At 40.0% G+C, this 17,732-nt stretch overlaps 1 protein-coding gene and 1 long non-coding RNA gene across 19 annotated transcripts in view; one reads left to right on the top strand and one right to left on the bottom strand.

Moving 5' to 3' along the window:
* The window catches only part of LOC310843890, a 435,627-nt gene that overhangs the window by 407,350 nt on the left and 10,545 nt on the right, over window positions 1–17,732 (bottom strand). The window lies entirely within an intron of this gene.
* Window positions 1–17,732, top strand: part of PHLDB2 (pleckstrin homology like domain family B member 2) — a 74,145-nt gene that overhangs the window by 52,779 nt on the left and 3,634 nt on the right. For 7 of the 18 annotated variants that reach the window (XM_083736074.1, XM_083736075.1, XM_083736069.1 and 4 more), the window contains 7 exons: window positions 5,935–6,069; window positions 6,373–6,472; window positions 12,151–12,358; window positions 12,779–12,869; window positions 14,444–14,590; window positions 15,600–15,819; window positions 17,236–17,321. In XM_083736074.1, coding sequence (XP_083592200.1) covers window positions 5,935–6,069; window positions 6,373–6,472; window positions 12,151–12,358; window positions 12,779–12,869; window positions 14,444–14,590; window positions 15,600–15,819; window positions 17,236–17,321 — 987 coding nt within the window. Of the gene's footprint in view, window positions 1–1,384; window positions 1,520–3,542; window positions 3,717–5,934; window positions 6,070–6,372; window positions 6,473–11,412; window positions 11,449–12,150; window positions 12,359–12,778; window positions 12,870–14,443; window positions 14,591–15,599; window positions 15,820–17,235; window positions 17,322–17,732 lie in introns of all 18 variants that reach the window. The other 11 variants (XM_083736078.1, XM_083736080.1, XM_083736068.1 and 8 more) reach the window with 5 other exon arrangements.

Genomic DNA, 17,732 nt, shown 5'->3' with positions numbered 1-17,732 from the left:
TTTTCTAAAGCCATTCTAATACCTTCCAAAATATAGTTCCTCAAAACCAGAGTTAAAATGTCCAGATATTTCCATCTGTTCCAGAGTATTTCGCCCCAAATCAATCATTCATTTCCAGATTATAGGAACAATTCTGGCAGTGTTCTTGCAAGAGTACCTTTCAGGGACTAAATTCAGTTAGGATTTTTAGAAAGCACATTCTCTTCCAGTATATCCTCCTGCAGCTTGCTTTTGCCTAAAACCCTTCTGCTGTTTTTGCTACTGCTGCTGCTAATGAAATCCTAGACTTATTTATACTTTTAACAGAGAATTGCAACTACTCTGATGACCTTAACAAAACCCTAGCTGATGAATGTGTCCCTAAATTATTAAATTGTCAGTAATCTATTTTTATATTAACCAAAAAAAGTGAAATTTGCAGGGTGTTGCTTAGGACCAACAAAAACCTGCATCTAATTGCAGTATAGGGACTCGGGTGGCGCTGTGGGTTAAACCACAGAGCCTAGGACTTGCCGATCAGAAGGTCGGCAGTTCGAATCCCCGCGACGGGGTGAGCTCCCGTTGCTCGGTCCCTGCTCCTGCCAACCTAGCAGTTCGAAAGCACGTCAAAGTGCAAGTAGATAAATAGGTACCGCTCCAGCGGAAAGGTAAACGGTGTTTCCGTGCGCTGCTCTGGTTTGCCAGAAGCGGCTTAGTCATGCTGGCCACATGACCCGGAAGCTGTACGCCGGCTCCCTCGGCCAGTAAAGCGAGATGAGTGCCGCAACCCCAGAGTCGGGCACGACTGGACCTAATGGTCAGGGGTCCCTTTACCTTTACCTTTAATTGCAGTATAGTAACTCACTGAAATGCACTGGAATAAAGACAGCCTCCCTTTGCCAGAGATTCATGCTCTTAAATGATTTTTTTTACAAACCGATAGTTTGTAAACTGTGCTGGGAGCCAATTTTTCAAAAACATTTTCTGTTGAAGAACTGCCCTCCCATGGTTGTAGATCATAAAGCTACCACATTGTAATCTGTGGTACATGAAATAGCCACATGAGGGGCAATAGGTGGGAGCTACCTTTGAAATCTAGCAGTATTTTTACATTTAAACGTATTGAACCAAACGTATTAAGTTATAATGGTTCTACCTCATTATGAATACCACTTCAGATATAATGATAACAATTTTGTTTACAGTAAGTTAAAGCATTCAGATTTTCAGTGCTTGTAATTTCAATGGTTTTTTAAAAAATATTTTAATGAAACTTTTTTGTAATACCACAGAAATTGGCTGGATCACTCTAAACTAACTTTCACAGCACACTGGGAACCTTAATACTCTTGCATGCCGTTTAGCTTGTGCTTCTTATGTTTAACTTCTGAATTCCTCCCTTTAGGGTTATGTGAGTGTAAATGACATTAGTGAGCCGTATGGCAATTCCACGAATATATCCCCTTCCACTCAAGCCCCCATGGCTGCTGAGGCTGTTCCTTCCACAGCTGGCCTGATGAGCCAGACACAAAATAAAGAGGTTTGTTCTGAGAGACATTTCCCGTTTGTATGCATTTTGCTTGCAACGTTCTGTTCCCTTGGTTTTTGCAGGTTCATGGTAAAACTGCATATATCCAATTTAAAAGAGAGCTAAATTTTCTTTTATACCTAGAGTCTGTTTTAGGGAGAAAACTCAGGTTTAAGACTTGGGGCCATCTAAACATCTCCACACCTTGGGAAGAATACTGCAACTGAACCAGGAGCTCTATACAGTCGTACCTTGGAAGTTAAACGGAATCTGTTCTGGAAGTCTGTTTGACTTCCAAAACATTTAGAAGCCAAAGTGCAGCTTCTTATTGGCTGCAGAAAGCACCTGCAGCCAATCAGAAGCCGCAGAATCCCCATCAGACGTTCGGCTTCCAAAAATAGTTCGCAAACCAGAGTAGTCACTTCTGGGTTTGTGGCGTTCAGGAGCCAAAACGTTCGAGAACTACCTTATTTTTTGCTCTATAAGACTCACTTTTTCCCTCCTAAAAAGTAAGGGGAAATGTGTATGCGTCTTATGGAGTGAATGCAGGCTGCGCAGCTATCTCAGAAGCCAGAGCAGCAAGAGAGATCACTGCTTTTGCTGCGCAGCGGTCGCTCTTGTTGTTCTGGCTTCTGAGATTCAGAATATATTTTTTTCTTGTTTTCCTCCTTCAAAAACTAGGTGCGTCTTATGTTCTGGTGCGTCTTATAGAGCAAAAAATGCGGTAAACTGTTTGAAAACCAAGGTACAACTGTACAGTGTTCATTTGCAGATGGCCTTCCATTAACCACACAATACAGTGAAAACACACACACAAACCTTTGTTTCCAGGGATAACAGCAATGTCAGAAAGTTTCAGATTCACATTCACATTCAGATAAGGCCCAGTTAACTAATTACTTTCTCTTCAGTAAGGGGAAAGGATGCTTTAGAGGTATATCAGGCTCAAATAAGGGACAAACCTTTGAAAAGAAGGTATATTAATTATGGATCCCCAAAATTTGGGTTCTCCTCCAAACCTGTTCCAATGTTTTGCAACAAACCCCACCTGTTTTCTTCAGCACTGCCCAAACTGAGTAACTGATACATCAAACCCTGAAAAGGTACATTGACATTGTAGAGTCAGCCTTTTAGAAAGCTGAAAATCATATGGCAATTGGACAACAGACCAAGTACTTGGGTATGACTTCTGTGGAATGAGGTTTAAACCACATAAATTTGGTTTTACTGAATTGTGGAGTTCACTCAAGCATCACTTGGTGGAATTTAATATTGTGAGTGTAGAATGTTTTACGCTCTTTATGCCCCATTAATTTATACAAATTTAAGTATATCCCAAGATGCTATTTTTTCCACACTGTTCCCTGGTTGCTTTCCCAGCTGTTTCCTGTGACTGTGTGAGGGGTGGGGGAGAAGCACCTTTTTAGCTATGAAAAGAAGTAATTCCATATCCAGAAATATTTAACTGCTGCCATAAATAATACATACATAATGTACATTAGCTGCAGGAATTGAGCCTGGTATATCTATTTTTAATCTAAACACTTCAGCCACAAAAGCAGTTAAATCGGTAAAAACATGTGTTTTTCATTTCACCATCAGCATTCATACATTTTATTGCTTTGATTTGGATAGCCCCAGATCTGCTTTCACCCAGTAGAATGCTGCAAGCCCTTAAGTAAACTCCTTCGACAGAAAATGCTGCTTGCCTGCTTTCTCTGCACCTGCCTGTTATCACCTGTGGGTCGCACCTCATGCTTCTCATCACGTAGGCTGATGAAGCAAGTCCAGATGTTGTTGAAGCCAGCCCAGATTCCCCAGATGTTGTTGAACTACACCCAACATCATACCCAGGCAGCATGGCTAGTGGTCAAGGATGTTGAGAGTTGGAGTCCAACAACATCTGGGGACACAGGGTTGGAACAGGCTGCTTTGTGCTACCATAAAATGCTTCTCTCTCTGTGTGTATTGCTGTCAGCTTGTGTGTCATCCTGTTTAGAAGCCTCTGAACGTAATTTCTCTCTCTCCTATAAAGCTAAGATCGCCTCTCTGTTCTGGATCTGTGTTTCCTCACTCCCTTTCTCCTCGCCCTCTTGCACAACTTTCACCAGCCCAATGGTCTGAGGTCAGGGCTGCAAATGTAGAGCCTTTTCCTTTGCCCGACACACCACCACCTCTTCCAGCTAAGAAACACCGAAGGCAGTCACAGGTAACCTGCCTGAAGGCTGACTGCCTTGATAACCATGTAATTATTTTTGCACGGACTTTTCTGCTTCAGTCTGAGGGAGTGCATGCAAAACAGGCAGTCATAAAATCCTGCCAACCAATCAGGTGTTGGAAGGGAGTGAGGAGGGTGCGCCGGGGGGGGGGGGGGCTGAATTCAACACCACATTCCCTTTCCATTACAGTTGATTGGTGGAATTCTAACATTTTCTAAAGGACTTTGCATGCACAGCGCCCCCCGCAGCCTTTTTTTACACGCGCATAGTGCCCTGAGCTCTGTCACGGTGTTCATGTCACAGTTTCTAGGTCAAACTAGCAGAGTTCAGTACCTAAGGGGGGAGAGACCCACTTACAATCTCTTCTTGCTTCTATGGACATCAGTTGTTATTTGAATATCTGTATAAGGTTTTTTAAATGTTATCTGCATCTTCCTGATATTTCCCAGCTAATATTTTCTGTTAATGAGAGCCGCACAGAAAAATATATTAACAGTGAAATGTTTTATTCAACAACTTGGTCTTGTATTTATGGCATGTAGAAATACTACAGCTGTTGCTTCAGAAATCTCAGCTGAGGGAGGCATTTGGAATCAATAGTTTACAACAGTCAGAATGCCAGTGCTAGATTAAGTTTCAAACATTTATTTTAATAGAATAAGAGCTGCTTATTTTCTTTCAGTACTGTGTACGGCTTAAGCTTCTAAAAAGTAGTAGTAGCCAGTTTGAGATCATACTAAACTGAAACTGCAGGACAATTAGTTGGATCCAAAGCACTCTGATCATGGAAGAAATCTGTGGACGCAGAGAGCCTTTCTACAAGTGGAACCTTCCTTCATGAGTGGAGCATTGTTTGGATGAAACACATAATATAGGAAAGGGAAACCTGTAACATCCAAGTTTTCTTATTTATGAAATTTGTAGACCGCCCTTGATCCATAGATCTCTGGGCAGTACATAGCATAAAAATACAATATAGAAACACAAAATACATAATAAAAACAGTAATAACAAAACAATCACTACATCCCCCCTCACTTTCCCGCAAACACATTTAAAAGGATATAGGATGTCAGTCAGCCAAAGGCCTAGTTGAAGAGGAGTGTTTTCACCTGGCACCTAAAGGTGCATAAGGCTGCAGGCAGACCTCCCTTTGTGGGATTAAATCAGATTTGTTTTAAGGAAGCCTGTATAAAGCTGTGTAATTTTTTTTAAAAAAAACCCCTACTATGAATCAACTCACAATGCCACAATTAGACCAAATAACATTGTCCTTTTGTTCAAACAGTAGTTGGCATTATGTATCATTTCTGTAGCATTGTTTCATGTCCAATGTGCTTAATCTTTTTACTTTAGTGAAAATGTCACAGTAACTTTTGGTGATTTTTAACCATCCTAAAATGGGACAGCTGATTCACGATCAGTAAGATTTGTATCCAGTGTCCTATTCAGAACACAAGAGGGCACAAACTCTGCATAAGAACATAAAAAGAGGCTGCAGGATCAGGTCAATGGCCTATCTAGTCCAGCATCCTGTTGCCACAGTGGCCAACTTGGGGTGGCCATGAGAATGAGGCTGTACATGCTTGTCCTGTCTGCAACACTCTACTGTTCCATCATGAGCAGGAATATCTGATGGGCTATTCTAAGTGCCTTCATCTGAACATAGAATCCTATACACAGCTGGGAGCCTTGATTGTGCAGGGCTCCCAATCACAGGGAAGGGTCTAAGCACTCAGTCAAACACACTTAGAATCCCCCTACAGAGTTTTCATCTCAATGCATGAAGGTTGATGTTAGGGCAGGAGTAGTGCCCATGGCCCCTTCCTACTCCTTAATTTCTGCCCTCGCATGTTCTCTTGGATGCCTGAATACTATCCCAGATGATTCAAAATCTCCTTAAGTTTCATTGAAACGTGTCCAGGGAATCTTCCTTGTAATTTAATTATATTAAATCACCCTTGATTTTTTTTTAAATCTGTGAAACTGTATAACATTTCTCTTTTTGGTTTGTGTGTGTGCTGTAATTCCTATGCACTTAAGAATTTTTAAACAGAGAAACTCTCCCCTACTGGCTATTCCTTGTCCTGTTTTGGGCTGTGTTTTCAAACAGCATTAAGGTTTGTTTGTGAAATGCACCTTGTTTAACGCCAACATTTACAGCCGGCAGGCTCTCATATGATCACACTGCAATTTCATATTTTTAAGCACTTCCGAAATCTGGAAGAGAGGAAGAAGCAGCATAAAGAAGGCCCATACATGAGTGATACTTTGCCACGCAAGAAACCAGCTCCCTCCGTGTCTCCCCATTTCAGCAGTTCTACTCTTGGAAGGAGTGTTAAGGTGATTATAGATTATAATATCTAAGAACACAAGTATTTAGTTCATCAAAGACAAGCAGAAATGTAATTTCTCAATTTGCTTTAATTTTTGCATCCCGTTGTGTAGTCTGTGATTCCTTTTACTTTATTCCTGTTTTACTTCTTTGTCTTAAATTGAGCAGCCCAGATTCTTTTGATTGTACTGCAGTGTGACTTGGTGTGCTGACTGAAATGAGCAGAAACAGTTTTCAGCTAAGGCAAAGCCACCATTGGACAGCATGGATGGCTGATATTTGTGAATACTAATCACTATTGTTTTATGCAGGGTCATCCTCCACTTGGACAAAGCAACAGCTGTGGCAGCGTACTTCCTCATTGTTTGGGAACTATGACCAAAGAGTCTGAACCAAGGAGGATGCATAAAGGTAAGGCTGTTCAAAAATTATCCTCATACACTGCAACACAATGCCATTGAAAAGGAAATCCCATTTCACACTAATCAGATTTTCTTTGTAATTTGATAAGTGGGAAATGCATTCATTCAGCTGCAATGCTTTTTTGAGTCTTAGATTAATTAAGTTTTCTTAATATAATTATTGATTGCACACCAAAATGGGAAATGGCATGATTCTATTTGAATTATTTTATACACAAACCACTCTGTTCTTGCATAAGTGTGTGCATAATACTCTCAACAAGTGGGCAATATCTTTCCCAGTGCAACCTTATTTGTGTCTGCTCAGAAGGAAGCCTCCTTGAATATAGTAGGACTTGAATATGCTTAGGATTGCGCTGTGCATAGAATTATAGCTTAAGACTGATTAAAAGCCGGGCACCCTGTTTAGAAAACGGATAATCCCGTGAAACTTCATGGTTCTTGACCCTGAATGTTATTCTGACTGGTCCTTGAGCGTACCAGCCTTCCAGAGCCTGATGCTCTTACCTAAGATGTGTTTGTTCAGTCTATTGTGTGGGAAGATTTGTGCATATCCAGTCCCTGTGCACTACCATGTGCACATTATATAATGCATTTATATTGCATAATATAAAGCAATTTAAAGTGACAGCTTGGACCTTAAATACCTTTTCCTTCATTACGACTGGTCCATTAGATGCCCCCAAATGCCTGTACAGTCGTACCTTGGAAGTCGAACGGAATCTGTTCCGGAAGTCCATTCGACTTTCAAAACGTTCGGAAACCAAAGCGTGGCTTCTGATTGCAGCGTTTGGGAGCCAAAACGTTTGAGAACTAAGCTGTTTGAAAACCAAGGTATGACAGTAGTAACTTCTTCTTTCTTAATGCTTACGATAACTACTGCAGTACTTGTGTTGAGTCTTAATGAGTCTTCATTTGACATTAATTACCTACTACAGAAACTATTGGCTAAGCAAAGTTTTATGAGTTGGTGATTGATTAATATTTGGACTAACCCAGATGCTGTCAGACTCCAACTCCCATCAGCCTCAGCTGGCACAACCAATGGTCAGGGACGATGGCAGCTGTATTCCAATAGCAACTGGAGCTACTGTTTCCCCATCCCTGAACTAAACTATTAATGGAGAAAACCTGTTTCTTAGCTGTGAATCTTCTGCAACCATTCAGATGATTGCAGCATTACTACTATGCTAATGCACATTAAAGGGACCTACAGTGGTGCCCCGCAAGACAAATGCCTCGCAAAATGAAAAACGCGCAAGACGAAAGGGTTTTTCGTTTTTTGCGTCGCTTCGCAAGACGAATTTCCCTATGGGCTTGCTTCGCAAGACGAAAACGTCTTGCGAGTTTGTTCGCTTTTTTTCCTAAAGCCGCTTGAAGAGGCGCAATTGTGACAGACCGTGCTTCGCAAGACGAAAAACATCGCAAGACAAAAACACTTGTGGAACGAATTAATTTCATCTTGCGAGGCACCACTGTAAAGAGAACTACATAAAGGCAAATGGGACTTCATAACCTTAGAAGCCTTTATTTCTGCAGCTGCCTTTTTGTCTGTGGACTAAGGCAAGGTGAGTTGGGCTCTTCACATATGCAGCAGTAATCAAGAAGTGTAATCCTAAACATGGAATTTTTATTCCTGGTAAAGGCCTGTAGGATTGCAACCAAAAAACTGATGCTTAAAATTATTAAAAGTAATTCAGACTTTTAGATTGTTATGTGTTCTCCCAAGAGAGCTAGGTAACTTTAAAATTATTTATTATAACTGAAGCACATGTGCATTTATTTGAAATTAAGTTCAAATAGGACTGTAGCCCAGAATAAATTGTACTAAATAAAATTGTGCCCCGAGACATAGATTAGCCAGCTTATCTTTCCCATGTCTGCATTCTGTGCTTATAGCTCTTTTTAGCCTATCTAATTATTTTATCCTGCTTTTAAATGTCTATAGTGTAACACTTTTTTATTTTTTTATGTCTTATTTAAATCAGGAAAAGGCAGAAAAGGTATGAGGAATGTTCTTTGTGTGGCTGTATGTGTTTGCTTTTGTGGTTGTCACTGAAAAAAGGGACACCAACAAGTCATTCAGAACCAGCAAATGTTGAAATTCTAAAGTTCCTTTAATTTTTTTCTGGTGGTTGCGGTGGTTTTTGTAGCTCCCTTCAGGCTACATTCATGTGCAAGCAGCCTGGCTTCTACCATTTTGTCTGCCTATCTATGTGATGGGGAAATGTCTGCAATGGAGAAATCTGCTGCATGTGTGAAGACTTGCATGATCTAGAACCCTGTGGAGTCAGGGATCCACATCACAGAGAGAGCTTAACTGCATTTTCAGCAAGTTTCCCCATTGCAGTCAATCCCCCAACATGTCAATGGCAGGGGATGAGACAATGGAGACAGCATGGCTCCACGATCCCCATTATAAGATACAATCTCATGCTGGGAAACACCTGAAGTGGGCTTTAAAGAATGAATGTTTGAAAATAAACTTTGGCCACTGCTGCTGCTGCCAGATTGGATTTGCAGATGAAACTTGAAATGAAACACAATAAAGGTTAACCATCTGATTCCTTCTGTATTGTCTAGTCTCAAATATTTATTTTCATGCAATTCCTCTTCTGCTGACATATAAACCTGATGTTTCTTCGGAGTCAATCTGGTTCATATGTCAGCAACAGAGGATTTGCATGAAAATAAATAAGAGAATACACAGATTCAAGATTCTGTTCACACACTTCGCAGTACAGCCACCAGTTTTAGAAAATGTGCTAACCCACAAAATTGTGTAGCATCCTGCTTTCCTGTAACACACGAGTCTTTTCTGCTCTTCTGTGCTGAAGGATGCAAAAAGATTATCGAGCATAATAAAGGAGCAGCAATGGAACCAAAGATTGACAATAAAGTTGGACATCTCCATGTTTTCTGGGTTGGCAACTTCAGAAAGATGTGACAAATTATTTGTGTTTGCAGCACATAGGAGAAGTAGACTGGTCTGTATAACACTGATCCAAAATAATAAAAGGGGGTATTTTGAAGGATTTATGTTTATTTGACTGTGTTCCTTATTTAAAAAAAAACTTTGAGATTAATAATTGTGATTGCAACATAGATTGCATTCAAAAAAGTTATTATAATATCATTTAAATAACTGGCATTGCTTTTTAAAATTTATTTTTGTTTCTTTTCTGTGTACTTCTAGTAATCTTTTTTTCCTGTTTACCTCTAAAAACCTTTAACCCAGTTTGCTTTTCTATCAGATGTAGTCTTGCATGTCTTCCTGGATTAAAGCTAAACTAAACTGAATGCTGTAGTTTTCCTCTGGATTAATAACTTCAGATTTAGTAGAGTATCCTTGGTGCTTAAGTGTCTGCAGCAACCCTAAACAGCTAAATGCTGTTGGAGGTGGAACAAACCTCCAAAATAATTCCTCCCATCCCAAACATGCCCACCCCCGACCAAACACCTGCTGCAATGCTGCGATGCTACATGTTATGAATAACTCTTCCCTCCTGCGCTCAAGACTTTGAATGTTTGCTGAGACAAACAGAAAAGCCAGTTCAGCTGATTGCACCAAATACACATATGTATTACTTTTTCACCAATGCAAAATTAATATATTGAATTTGCGATCACCATGTATGTAATGGTCACTACATCACATAGCTTTTTTAAAGGGATTAGCTGAATTCATAGGGAATAGCCAAATAGGGAAAAGATGTATATCTTTAAATGGCAGAAGCTACAAACAAGATAATGGCGTCACTTCCTCGCAAGCTCCAGATGCATTTTCCCCTCCAAAATTTATTTTCCCCAGATCCACTTCATTACATTATCTCTCCTACTACTCAATCTTTCTATCTGCTTTTTCTTGTTTAGTCCCTGTAGCACAACCCTCATTTTTCTCCTTCAGTTCATAATGGGCTGCCAGGAGGGCCTTTCCATGCACAACACTCAACATGAGTCTATAGGACAGGGGTCAGCAAACTTTTTCAGCATGGGGCCAGTCCACTGTCCCTCAGACCTTGTGAGGGGCTGGGCTATATTTTGAACAGAGAGAAAAAAGAATGAATTCCTATGCCCCACAAATAACCCAGAGGTGTATTTTAAATAAAAGGACACATTCTACTCATGTAAAAACACGCTGATTCCCGGACTGTCTGCAGGCCAGATTTAGAAGGCGAGTGGGCTGGATCTATCCCCTGGGCCTTAGTTTGCCTACCCATGCTATAGGAGCTGATGGGATACACTCTTTTCAGTACCAGACCACATCTCAGAGCCTTTAAAATGTGAAAATTATGGCTATGGCATGTGCAATGGTTTTTAAAGGATTTGTGTGTGTGTGTGCCTTTTTCCAAAATGGTGGTTAGTGTTGGCATGCTGCGACAACAGTGAGCCTCAGTGCTCACCGACTCAGGATTCACGATTCCTTCTAATGTCTTCCCTTTCCACTGAACTCAGAGTTTAATTCAATTATTTAGGAATGTAGGCACTGAGGAGAAAAAAATTAAGTTGTATGTATTCTTCTGTATGGGAAGAAAAAAATATGTAGAGTTCTAAGGTTTGCCAATAAGAATCTGTAACTCATCTGTAACTCCAGTACCGAAATAACGATGGTGCGTGGTCTTAAGAGTTGCATTTGTTCTTCGGCAATAATTAAGGAAGGAATAATTTTACCTTATTTTTTCATAGTGAGCACAAATCACATGCTTTAGTTTGTGTTTTGAAAGTGTCCAGAGCTGTCATATGGCAAACTAATTTAAATTGATCCTCAGAGGAATTAAAGTAAGAATGCAACTGATTTGCTAGCTAAAAGCAGTCAGTGCTTAAGTGCTTTTAAATGCTCTCATCTGGATTTTTTAACCCAAATTCCCTAAATGGCAAAATGATAGTAATTTCTCTTTTCTTCTCTCTCTCTCTTACAAAAAATTTAAGGAGCAATTAATCATTCCAAAAGTGCAAGTATTAAAGGTAATTTTTATCCATTGTTGTAAATTATATCCTCCTAATTTTCTCCAGTGTTCTAACAATGAAAGCTTCTTGCGCATTAATGCTTGCCTTTAAGTTACATGTCATACTGGTATTGGCTTTATATAAACTTATGTGTGTTACAAACTATTCCAATGTGATTTATTTATTTCTTATAAAATATTTCTAGGTCACCGTTCCAGACCTATCCAAAGCTGCTTACAACAGTAAAAAAAATACAAAAAGAGGAACTCAGCAATACAAAAGCTAAAATTATCAGATCCCATCAGAATAAGGACCAATATGATATATATGCAGCCAACCAATAAATCATTTTTCAGCCAGTTTCAGCCACTTAAACACAGTGTTCATCTGCTTGCACACCTTTTTCTAGAAAACAATGTTGCAGATGTCATTAGACGTTGGCCAGATGGCCAACCCTGTAATCTGAAATCTCATTTTACAAAAAGAGACAAGGACTGACAAAAGACATATACTAGAATACTGATCAGAAATATGTCAGATACATAATCCAATTAGCTGCTGTTTTACTAAGAAAGATGGTAGTAAGGAACATTTGCAGAGCTTTGAACATGGTTAGAATACAGCAGTGTTCAAAATGCTTCTCTTTTTTTAAAAAAAAAGTATTTTAAAAAATATAAAAAGTAGGAAGATTAACTCATATTTTTCTGCTTCTCATTCTAGGTTATAACAACCAACATATTTGTGAAGATCAAATCCAGAAATCTCCCCAGTTCTACAGCAGAACTGCTTCTGAATCGAATGTGTATCTGAACGCCTTCCATTATCCTGATCATAATTTCAAGGACCATGCCTTTGATACTCTAAGCTTAGACAGTTCTGACAGTATGGAGACCAGCATTTCTGCCTGCTCCCCAGATAATATCTCCAGGTAAATATTTTTTTCTAGTAAATTTGACACTTTAAAAATATTGTTTTTTTAAAAAAATATGCAGTTTAAGGGCTTATCCAGCCAGCATCCTAACATTATTTCTAAAGGCACCCTTAGCCCACATTTAGTGGATTGCAGAGGGTCATACAGAACAGTATTTTTCAGGCATGTACATGCATAGATAGTTTCATTGACAGAGCAGAAGTTGCACTTCTGCCTGTAGTTTTGCTACAGGTAAATTCACAATCTTAATATATATTGTTTGCGCTGAGTTTGTGCCTAGTTCTCTGCACATGTTAAGGTAACCAGAGCATACCCAGATCTTGTATCCAAACTTATCAACAAAAAGACTGGAATTACATCTCTAATACGGAACTGTTTTCTGAAAGTCAGACTCTCTTTTTCTCTCTCCTTTACTAGTGCCAGTACTTCAAATGTTGCAAGAATAGAAGAAATGGAAAGACTTTTGAAACAAGCTCATGCTGAAAAGACTCGATTACTTGAATCCAGGGTAATCTAACATTAGCAAACATTGTTATAGTACAAATTGACTTTGTATCCCCAGCAGGGGTTTGAAAGGGTTCCGTTTTTGCAGAATTTGTTTTGAGTTATTTCTTTGCTCCTGCTTCAGTCCCTTTTAAAATTACAATTTTATCCACTCGCCACAAATATAAAAATATTTGGTGGTTCTGCCTAAGAAATACGCAGTATAGTACAGAGATTCTGTGCTCTAAATTCAGGGTTATCCCAGAGCAGGCTTCCTTAACCTCAGCCCTCCAGATGTTTTTTGCCTACAACTCCCATGATTCCTAGCTAGCAGGACCAGTGGTCAGGGATGATGGGAATTGTAGTCTCGAAACATCTGGAGGTCCGAGGTTGAGGAAGCCTGGCCTAGAGGAACAAACAAAACAGGTATTAGGGCCAGTAATAAAGCAGGACATTGTCTAAGATATGCACCCCAAGAAGTCCTTGCAGCATGAAATAGGACATTGTGACCAGGGAATATCAAAATTTATTGAGCTGCCTCTGACTCAATTGCACCCTTGCTTGTTCTAAGAGGAACTGGAAGTAGGATTAAAAAATAAGGGGTTAGATAAAAAAGAGATTATTGGATCCTACTGGTCCTTCTTCAAGGAAATTCAAAGAAATACAGATTCAACATTTAGATGTGTTACCTCATCACATCTAAACATTGAATCTTTATATGGAATCCCCTGAAGTACATATGTTCATACGTACCTCCAGTTCTTTTGTAGGATTTCCGCCTATATTTGGAGTTCTGAAAATGATTAACCTTGCAGCTTAGCTTAAATAGACACCAGCTTTGCCCTTTGGCTGTAGATGTGTTGTTTTCGGAGCCACTTTAAACAGTCGGTTCATGTCTCTCTTTTCAGCATTGGAAACAGGGCTCTGACAGATTTTTGTGTAGAGCCTGAAGCAGAAGCCTTTCATGGATGAAATGCTTTTACTGAGTTTTTAACTAAGTACCATAATATGTAAGCTCTATGACTGAACCATGAACCCACTTTTCAATAAGGTTGACCTTGCACATGAGCAAAAGAAAAACTCTATCCTTAGCATAATGAACGTAGCCACTGTGGGCGGTAGATGTTTTCATCAGCCTCTGTTTATTATAGCTGAGTGATTGAGAATATGCCACATGTTGTCATTTGCAAACCTCTATACACAGGTGTTAACTGAAATAATTAAAAAGTAAAAACCTTGACACTGAGGCAAAAAATATTTACTTTTCATTTTGTGCCAAGGCCTCATCATTTATATTTATGTTCGGTTCCGGCATTATTTCATAGTCTCATTTTTATGGGCATATCTTAGACTCAGACACAAGGTGGGTGGGTAGTAATAATATGTATGTGTAAAGGCCATGTTTGTGTCATTAGAACAAGAGTTTAGTTACGATTTTCCATCAGGCAGTACAATACTGTAGAACTGGCACGCCGATGAATGAATTGGTAGGGAATGTGCTTGAGCTTAATATGTATTTAATAGGGTTGGGGGTTTTTTTGTTGTTTTTTTTTTACAACAACACATTTATAATACAATGTTGTATGGGGCGGCTTTTAGGAACGAGAAATGGAAGCTAAAAAAAGAGCACTGGAAGAAGAAAAGCGTCGCAGGGAGCAGCTAGAAAAAAGACTGCAAGAAGAAACTAGCCAGCGACAAAAACTAATTGAAAAAGAAGTTAAGATACGTGAAAAGCAAAGGTCACAGGTAAGAAAATGCAGGCACTGAATGGGAAGACAAATATTAAGAGATGGGAGGGAAGCCCAATTGCAAGCAAGACGCTATGGATTCTCACTTGTGACAGGCCTTGTGTCCCAAGGTATAAAGCAGGGGCTGTGCCAACTTTTTTTAGGTCTGTGAAAGCAATTGGGTATGAGTGACTTCTGTGAGGGCCACCCACTCTGGTTGTGTCTTTCCCTCAGCCACCTCAAGAGCAGGAAAAAGGGTGTAAGCACACAGACTTTGAAATGATATCAAGCAGGCATAGGCAAACTCGGCCCTCCAGATGTTTTGGGACTACAACTCCCATCATCCCTGACCACTGGCCCTGTTAGCTAGGGAGTTGTAGTCCCAAAACATCTGGAGGGCCGAGTTTGCCTATGCCCGATATTAAGCCTTCAAAGGCTTCTAGAATGAGACAGATGCAGTCAACTTAAAACTAGGCTGCTGGGAGTATATAGCCAGCAGAGGTCACTGTGCTACCTGTCATTCCTTTATCCCTCAGGGTAAATACTGAAGACCAAACTAGACAAAGTGACAGAGATCTGTGGTCAGATGTTTCCTTACTCTTTTGTAAAAAGCAGCCACTCTCTCCTCCCTTCCAGTTCTCTTCAGTACGATGGCACTCAGTGGTGGGGTTTATAATTCTTTTACACTTCCACCTAAAGGTTGAGAAAGCATACATTTATCTATTTCAACTTCACATATTTACATGTGCACTTAAAATATGTGAGGGGTATGTATGCCTTCAAAATTTAATGTGTGAAGTTGATGCTTTTGTCAGATAATTAAGACTGAGAATATATATCATGAGAGCTGTTGACATTTGGTTTCTAAGGTTGTGACTAAGCACTCTTGATTGTGTGTAAGCGTGCAATAAAAAGCGTAAGTTTCAGGCTGAGTACTTTATTTCAGGTGTTGAATGCATGTGAATATATTTTAAATATAAGCGGAGAAAGGAAAAAGATTGATTTTTATTTTTTGCTGTTCCCATTAGTCTCGCCCTTTGACTCGTTATTTACCTGTCAGAAAGGAAGATTTTGATCTACGCAGCCACATAGAGACAGCAGGACACAATATAGAGACCTGTTACCATGTCTCACTCACAGAGAAGACCTGCCGAGGTTTTCTTATTAAGATGGGAGGGAAAATTAAAACCTGGAAGAAGCGATGGTTTGTGTTTGATAGGAACAAGAGAACATTTTCTTATTATGCAGGTAAGTTGTATGGAGCCTTCCTATGGTTTGTCTATTAAGTTACATCAGTGCTGCTACTTGTAATTTAAGTTACTTGTTGCTTGCCTAATCTTACCCGTTTACGGTACATTTTATCTTGTAATAACTCATGGAGCTTCCTAATGCTCTGATGCTTCTAGTCACATGACTCATAAAGACATGCAGGTAAATCTCTTCTTAGCAAACTGAGTCATCTTATTTGTTTGGAACTTTCCCCAAGTCCAGTAGGACTTACCTCTTGGTAATACAGTTGTACCTCAGAAATCAAACAGAATCTGTTCCGGAGGTTTGTTTCGACTTCCAAAACGTTCGGAAACCAAGGATTGGCTGCAGGAACAATTGGAACCCGCTGAACCCACATTGGATGTTTGGGTTCCAAAGAACGTTCGCAAACCAAAACACTCACTCCTGAGTTTGTGGCGTTCGGGAACCAAAACGTTTGAGTCGCAAGGCGTTCAACTTCCAAGGTACAACTGTAATGATTTGGGTTGCTGTCTCCACCACATATAGACTACAATCCTTGTTAGTAATTTCATTCTCTCATTGCTATTGGATCTCGTGATGCACTGTTTACATTCCACAGTGATAGGAGTGTGGGAATGGAACTCAAACAATGTATTTCCGTTCTATCTGCTTTTGTACTTTCTCTCTTTGTTCTCTGCTTTCGGATAGAGAAGACGTGTGTGAAGCTGCTGCTCACACTCAGCCATGTTTATTGTTTTGATCTGCTGTAAATAAAGAAGCTTTCACGATGCCAAATACAGTACCTACAATCGCTTCTTGCTGGTACTCTGCTGATGCTAATAGCGTGCCCACAGCTCCACTGGATGTGAGTCACTGGACACCTGTGTACAAGGAAGGAATGTATGCAGAATCCTGACCTGTGGCTGGGCTTTATGGAGTGGCACAGCTAGCGCCACAGCCCCACTACTTATGCCAACTAGGGCAGAAGATGAGACAGCAGGAAGAAATGCACCATCACTGCACCAGCTACCAGGTTGGCACAGCAGAGGCAGATTATGCCCCTTGCTGTCACCTGCTGGTTGCATGGCTTTCTCAGGATGCAGCTGACCCTGTGCTGGCCCTGTCTGTGCCTGGCTCCATGGATACAGTTTTGTGTGCAGATAAATGCCTGCATATGCTTTGTTCTCCTTTACAAAGCACTCAATAAGAAGTACTGTACCTATATTTCCCTTTCATGTACGTATATACACTCTGAATTAGTGTGCTGTAATAAAGGTAATCTAAGTGAAGAAAGAAGTAGACGTTTTCCTGGAATAGTTACTAAATAAACTTTTTTTAAAACTTCTATTGTTGTTGGCAAAACATGTTGTATAGGTTGATCCTTCAATCCCTATGGTGGGGTGTTAGTTTCAACTTTTCTTTTCCTTATTGTAGACAAACACGAAACCAAGTTAAAAGGAGTAATTTATTTTCAAGCCATTGAAGAAGTCTATTATGATCACCTAAAAAATGCTAATAAGGTAAAAAAATGTTTTCCTATAAATATATACTTATTTACTCTTTGAAAGTATCATAGTGCCTAAAGTCGGTTAGAACCTAGTTTTAGTAAAACACTTACAGTGGTACCTCAGGTTACATGCGCTTCAGGTTACATACGCTTCAGGTTACAGACTCCACTAACCCAGAAATAGTACCTCGGGTTAAGAACTTTGCTTCAGGATGAGAACAGAAACCATTCTCCGGCGGTGCGGCAGCAGCAGGAGGCCCCATTAGCTAAAATGGGTATCCATATTTTTGGATTCCGGCTTCCATCAGCATGGCCAGTGGTTAGGGATGATGGCAGTTGTACTCCCTGGACTAATGGAAAATCTACTGGTCTGTATCCTAGCTTGCACGAAAGGTCTCTGTGGACGGCCAAGGGCTCGTTCATA

This window comes from Podarcis gaigeae (genome assembly GCF_964106915.1).
Source record: "Podarcis gaigeae genome assembly, chromosome: 4".
Taxonomy (NCBI): domain Eukaryota; kingdom Metazoa; phylum Chordata; class Lepidosauria; order Squamata; family Lacertidae; genus Podarcis; species Podarcis gaigeae.
Note: the sequence above shows the minus strand (reverse complement) of the source record. Positions and strands in the feature narration are given on the sequence as shown.